Here is a 7,489-nt window from a genome sequence, read left to right as displayed (position 1 = left end):
ACATGGAACATTTTCCAAGATAGACCACATATTAGGCCACAAAACAAGTCTCAATAAATTTAAGAAGATTGAAATCATATCAAGCATCTTCTCTGACCACAATGCTATGAAACTAGAAATCAATTATAAGAAGATACCCAGAAAGCACACAACTATATGGAGGCTAAATAACATGCTACTAAATAGCGAGTGGGTAAAAAATGAGATCAAAGAAGAAATCAAAACCTATCTTAAGACAAACAAAAATGAAAACACAACAACCCAAAATCTATGGGATGCAGTGAAAGCAGTCCTAAGAGGAAAATTCATAGCAATGCAGTCCTATCTAAAGAAACAAGAACAATCTCAAATCAACAGACTATCTTTACACCTAAGAGTACTGGAAAAAGAACAGCAAAACATCCCAAAGGGAGTACAAGGAAGGAAATAATAAAGACCAGAGCAGAAATAAATGAAATAGAAGCCAAAAAAAAAATACAAAAGATCAATGAAACTAAGAGCTGGTTTTTAAAAAGACAAACAAAATCAAGAAACTCTTAGCCAGACTCGCCAAGAAAAAGAGAGAGAGGACCCAAATTAATAAAATCAGAAATGAAAGAGAAGTGACAACAGACACCACAGAAATACAGAAAATTGTAGGAAAATGCTACAAGCAATTATATGCCAACAAATTCGACAATCTGGAAGACATGGATACATTTCTAGAAGCTTACAATCTACCAAGTCTGAACCAAGAAGAAACAGAAACTCTAAACAGACTGATTACTACCAAAGACATTGAATCAGTAATCAACAAGCTTCCAACAAACAAAAGTCCTGTACCAGATGGCTTCACAGGTGATTTTTACAAAACATTCAAAAAAGAATTAATACCTTTTCCTCAAACTATTCCAAAAAATACAGAAGGAGGGAGGGCTCCCAAGCACATTTNAGACAAGTTGCTGTCCTTTTGTTCTTCAGTCTAGTTGTGGAGGACGTTGCTTCACTGGCCCAAGTTGGCACCATCATTGCGCTCTTCCCGGGTGAGGCACATGAGTCGCCGGCTTCTGGATGGCTGCTCACGGTGGCTGCTGGCCACTCATGCTGGCTGCTGGCTACATACGGTAGCCCATGGCAACCCACTGCCACAGGGGCTTCAGCCCACGCCATCGCCAGCGACTCACAGCAGCCCAACTCCAGGTTGAGCTGTTGTTCAGCATCTTAGCGTGGAGGGCAGTATCACTGGCCCTCATATGTGGGATCTGAACAGGGGCCCTCTGGCATCCCAAGCCAGTTCTTAACCATCGCGCCACTCGACCGGCCCGAAAAAAATTTTTTAACCAAGAAAGCAGGGTTGTAAAAAATTCATTATTTGAAGTGTGACATGATGGGTAATATTCACCCATAATCTTATAATAATCTCTGAAACAGTACCGGAAGATCATACCCAGACCTGCAAATGATACACACAGTTCTGTCTAGCTTTGCACTTGTCCACTTTGCACTATCGTGCTCCTCAGAGAGCCATTTACTGCATCGTAACTACCGGGCAAGTGGTACTGCTTGGATGCTTTCTTGGTTTATAGCATTCCTTACTGAAAATGTATCTCTTCATCCTCTCTCTTTCCCCTCTACCTCTCTCTTAGCTCAAGAGGGCCAGTAGTGAGGACATGCTCAACAAACCAGGAAGTACCATGGCTTCTGGGGTAGTTCGACTGAAAAAGACTTCGACAGCTGGAGCCATCTCTGAGCTCACTGAGAGCCGCCTGAGGAGCAACCCAGGTAGGAGTGACCCAGGCAGGAGAGACCCAGGTCAGAAAAACTCAGATCTGAGGGGTCCAGGTTGGAGGGACCCAGGCAGACGGGTCCTTTAGTGTTGGTGCATCCCTTCCCTTCATCAGATATGTACTGAGTACTTACTCTGGGCCAGGAGCTGTTTTAGATAACATCATCCTGCCCGCAGGGAGTTTATATCTAATGGGGAGACAGACGAGAAACAAAAAGGTAATAGGGAGTGCTGTGGGTCCCACTGTCCATCTAGTTGTCCATCTGTCACAATGAGTGTGTGAAATCCAGGCAAGACGGTATATGTTCTAGGGTCGTTTTGGTGCAGTGTGCATTAGATGAGTGAATGAGCCCTGTAGGTCCCTCGCAGAGGTTGGTGTACAATGTTGTATGGAAAACTGGGATGATCCTCACTTAAACATCGGAGTCACGTAGATGGCAGTGGCCACTGGAACTGTGAACTTTCTCAGTGTTACTATTCTTTTTGAGAAACAGAAAAGGCTTTTTATAACCATTATATTTGAGTTCAGAGCATGGGAAACTTAAAACATCAAACAATGTATTTAACTTTCCTTTGGAGCACATAAATAAGAAAGCTAAGCTTTCCGTGGTCTAACTCTTATAATGCAGCTCTGTGTATTGCTAAATTGTGTAAGATGGGAAAATGGCTGAAATATGTCATTATTAATTTATAATAGTGTTGAATAGTAGCATACTTAATGATTTTTGCACTTTTTACATAAAATATCATAATCCAGATTAGCTTTCCAAGGGTATATTTTAATTTATTCAGTCTTCAAAAAGTTGAATCTATGAAGAGTATATGTAGCTTTTTTTTAGGATGTAGGGGAAATGGCCTTGTGTTTCTATACAATGGTTTTACTATAATTTTAAAGACTGGTTTCATACTAAATACACATATTTGGTTTTAAAATACAACAGGAGCATCCCAGTAAGGCCACCCCCTCCCCCGTTTCGAGAGCTGTAACTTTCTGCTCCAATAGAACTATCCTCTGCTACAAACTTTAAAACAAAGTAAAAAATAAATAAATAAAATAAAATACAACAAATGAAAGTACACTTATTTTCATCAAGCCAGCCTAACACTAATTCCAAAAGTTAACAAAACACTACTAAAAAATGACAGAATGATCTCACTGTCAAATATTGATGCAAAAATATGAGGTCAAAATATTAGCAAATAGACTTCAACAAGAAACTAAAAGAATAATAATGCACATCATAACCAAGTGGACTTACACCATCCAAGAATGGATTAATATTAGGAAATCTAGGTATATCTAATCTATCATACAATATTAATAGACTAAGGAAGAATAACCATATAGTCATTTCTAGAGACGGAAGATGCATTTGACAAAATTAGCAGTCTTTCTGATTTCAGAACAAACTCTTAGTAGACTATAGATGTATGACTACTACTTTAGTGATATAAAATATATGTATCTCAAAGAAGCTTTCTGCTTAATGGTGAAATCCTAGAAGTATTCCCATTAAAATCAAGAATGATTCAGGGTTGCCTACTATCACCACTGTCATTTAAATTCTTCTGCAAGTATTAAAGCAGTGAGACAGAAGAGCTATAGCTATATATATTAGAAATGAGGAAACAAAATGATGATTTTATGCATATAATAACATTGTATGCTTAGAAAAATGCTTAGAATTTCCTCAAAATTATATCATTAGGAAAAAACTTAGAATATTCTGAAAATCTATTAGGTACAGTAAGAGTTCAGTAAGTGATTGGTTGTAGAATATAAAATATCAATAGCTTTCTTATCAGTGACTAGTTAGAAAAGATAACATAAGAAATGATCTCATGCCTCGCCAGAGAAGAGCGCAATGAAGGTGCCAACTTGGGCCAGTGAAGCAACGTCCTCTACAACTAGACTGAAGAACAAAAAAAAACGACAGCAACTTGTCTGTTCCCCTTCCCCCAATTCCCCAGCACTGTTCCCATCCCCCCAATTCCCCAATAAAAATCTTTAAAAAAAAAAAAAAAGAAATGATCTCATTTATAAAGGAATGAAAAAGGTAAAATACCTAGGAATAAACTTAAAGTATAAGAGCCTTTTTTAAAAAATCTTAAAACTCTTTTAAAGGACATGAAAGAAGACATAAATAAGTAGAAGGATATTCATGGTTCTTGGATAAGCTGATTAAATATACTAAAGATTAAATATAATAAATATAATATATTAAATATAAAAAGATCTAAATTCTATGAATTCACTTTCATTTCAATTAAAATATCACTGGGAATTTGGATGTGGATACACTGATAAAATGATACTGGGTTTATCTAAAATTGTGGTTCTCAGTCAGGGGCGATTTTGCCCTGCCCCCAACCCAGGAAATAATTGGCAATGTCTGCAGACATTTTTGGTTGTCATAACTAGAGGTGTGCTACTGACCTCTGTCAGTGATGCTACTGAACATCCTACAATGCATAGGGCTGCGCCCCTCCCCCCCAAAGAATTATCTAGCCCAAAACGTCAATAGTACTGCTGTTGATAAACCCTGATATAGAAGAATAAATATTCTAGAATAACCAGGAAATTTCTGAAAAATAGTAACCAAGGAACTAACCTTAAGTACCTTGGAACTGGTGAAGAAATAGGCAATCCAATGGAACAGTGGAGAAAGTCCAGAATACACCAGAAGATTTAGCATAGGATAAAATTGGCATTGTATATTAAGATGGATAATTCATTAAAAAATAACGACTGATTAGGTCTTTAGGAAAAAATAAAGCTAGATCCCTATCTCATTCCTCTGTCAAAATAAATTCCAGGTGGATTAAAGATTTAAATATTAAAAAATGAAACCATGAAAGTACAAAAGAAGAAAATTTGTAGTCTTGACCTTGGAAGAGCCTTTAAGTAGAAACAAACACAGAAGCATGGCTACAAATCATGACAGGAAAAGAAGAAATAGTACATAAATATAAAAAACTGCTTTGTAAAAAGAGGAAGTTATTTGCAATACATGTAGTGAAGGGCTTATTTACAAAGAGTTTATATAAATGAATAAGAAAAGAAAAATAGTACAGTAGAAAAATGGGTAGTTCACGTTACAAAAAATAAAGATAGCCAATAGAAAGATGCTAAGTTTCTCGTATAGGTAAAGAAATGTAAATCAAAACGATAGCTAGATACACTATTTCCCTTGACAGATTAGTAAAATTAAAACAGTTGGTAATTTCTGGTGTCATTAAGGGTGTCGGGAGTCAGCACACCACATATAGTTGATGCATAAGGACAGTTTGGTAATATCTATCTGCATTTGAAATATGTATAATCTTTCACCAAGGATTTCTAGCATATAACACTACTGATTTACTTGAAAGACACTGTTGATATATATGGACAAGATGTTCAGTTGCGGCATTATTATAGTAGTGAAATACTGGAAACACTTAAGTGTGTATCAGTACAGAATTGGTTGCATAATGAGATTTTGGTCCAGTGGAATAATATGCAGCCATGAAAATGGACACAGTAGATTTGCATGTACCAAAAGGGTGAGGATAAAAGTATATTACTAAGTGGGGAAAATAACATGGTGCATAGAGTATGATCTCATTTCTTTTAATTTTTTAAAGTATATGTTAATTTAATTTTTGAAATCATAACCTTTTTTCAGGAAGGTTTTAAGAATGGTTATCTTTGAGGAGAGTTACCAGAATTAAAAGTGGTGGGGGGATCACACCAAAATTACAAATCATTTATACAACATTCAACCTCGGAAGTCCCCTGAACTCTAGATGAACAGAACCTCTACATGAAGGACTTAAAGAGGAGGCCATGTCAAGTCTGGTAGGAGGGGCGGAGACGAGAGAGGGTGAACCCCGTGAGGGACACCTCAGCAGTGGGGAGGCTTCTCCCATTGGGGGAGAGACCTTCCGACTCCATACGAAGCTCACCAGCCCAGAGTTACTTTGCCGGGAAGAGGAGTTCTACGATAGCTGGCAGTAGCAATTAGTAAGGACTCTCTTTGCTCAACTCAGTGAGGCTAAGGGCGGCTAGAGAACCAGTGGAGCCAGCAAACGGACTTGCTTGCTCGTGAGCACTCACCTGGTCCCTGGTGGAGGGAGTAGCTGTGTGAGCGAGGCCCAGGAGCCTGTGGGGAAGGACTGAACTGAGCACATTTGGTGCGGGAGCTGGAGGTTTTGGGACCATTGTTCTCCTAGTGTGGAGCTTACACATGAGTAGTGTACAGGAGGGCGCCATTTTTTCAGGGTTGGGCCCTCCCACAAGGTCCGGGACCGCATTGGTTTGGTGGAATTGGCATAGGAGTGCGTGTGTGCATGTGCGCGCATGTGGCCTCGGATCCCCACCCTCTGCACTGGTTGTGCTGCATAGCCAGGGAAACGCCTGGTGGGTGTGCTCCGGCTCCAACAGATTGTTCATTGAAACGTGGTAGTGCGGGAGCCGCCTTAGGTTCCCGCTCTCCGCACTGCACATGCAGAGTTGCCAGGCTGGCGATTGACTGTCTGGCTGCTCTGCCTGATCTGTGAGAGGCTGATTGGGACAGGTTGAGACTGGGAGTTTTCCTGGGAGTGTTGGGTCATGAGCTGTGTGCCTGCATGATCTGGCTGGGGCTTCCCTGGCGAGGTTGTGCGGGCTGGGTGCCGGTGCAGGAGTGCATGCTGCTCTGACTTGTTGGGGGCCACTGACCACATCCTGTGGTGCCTTGGGGGCCTGCCCTGCCCACCTAGAGCTGTGTTGCCAGGGGCACCCTGAGCCCCTGATGCCTGGCACCCACCTCCGCAGGCCACAGAGGGTTTTTTGCAGCAGCAGACAGCCCGCAACAACCTGCGAGGATTTTTGGTGGTGAGCATGGTTCAAGAGCACACAGCAGCTAATTGCGGGAAGCTCACTGCAAGCCTGAGAGGGAGGCCAATGCATGTCGTGTTGAGCCCTTCCCCGCAACAGCTGGTGCTGAGTCACCCAGATTCTCTCTATTGCTGAGCAAGTGGGCTGCAGATTAAGGCGGGCAGAGAGCCCCTTCTTTTTTTTTTCTTTTTTCTTTTTTTTTCTAGGTGATCTATCTAATACATCAAAGCAATCACAGAGCGACAGCCAGAATGAAGAAACAAAGAAACATGTCAAAAGTAAAAGATCAGAAGAAACTTTTAGAAACGGAACTAAATGAAACAGAGGTATCCAACCTTTCAGAGACAGAGTTTAGAACACTGGTGTTAAGAACGTTTAAGGAACTTCGTGAGGACATAAAGACGGATAGAGAAATCATAAAAAAACAACCAGTTAGAACTAAAGAATACAATAACTGAAATGAACACACTCAAAGGAATCACCAGTAGATTAGACGAAGCAGAGAATCGGATCAGCGATTTAGAAGACAAAATAGCAGAAATCACCTAGCTGAAACAACAAAAAGAAAAAAGAATGAAAATAGTTTAAGAGACCTGTGGGACAGCATCAAGCGCAACAACATTTGCATCATAGGAATACCAGAAGGAGAAGAGAGGCAGCAAGAGATCAAGAATGTATTTTGAAGAAATAATGACTGAAAACTTCCCTACCCTGGTGAAGGAAATCGACACAGAAGCCCAGGAAGTGCAGAGGGTTCCAAACAAGCCGAATCCAAACAGGTCCACACCAAGACACATCATAGTTAAAATTGAAAAGGTTAAAGACAAAGACAGAATCCTAAAAGCAGCAAGAGAAAGACAGCA

At 40.3% G+C, this 7,489-nt stretch overlaps 1 protein-coding gene across 7 annotated transcripts in view; it reads left to right on the top strand.

Annotated features, from left to right (window-relative positions):
* Positions 1-7,489, top strand: part of SPECC1 (sperm antigen with calponin homology and coiled-coil domains 1) — a 276,466-nt gene that overhangs the window by 94,571 nt on the left and 174,406 nt on the right. For all 7 annotated transcript variants that reach the window (XM_019641539.1, XM_019641535.1, XM_019641540.1 and 4 more), the window contains one exon: positions 1,626-1,761. In XM_019641539.1, the coding sequence (XP_019497084.1) occupies positions 1,626-1,761 (136 nt within the window). The remainder of the gene's footprint in view (positions 1-1,625; positions 1,762-7,489) is intronic.

Source organism: Hipposideros armiger, unplaced genomic scaffold (assembly GCF_001890085.2).
Source record: "Hipposideros armiger isolate ML-2016 unplaced genomic scaffold, ASM189008v1 scaffold_61, whole genome shotgun sequence".
NCBI lineage: Eukaryota > Metazoa > Chordata > Mammalia > Chiroptera > Hipposideridae > Hipposideros > Hipposideros armiger.
The sequence above is the reverse complement of the archived record's forward strand: the minus strand, read 5'-3'. Positions and strand labels throughout refer to the sequence as shown.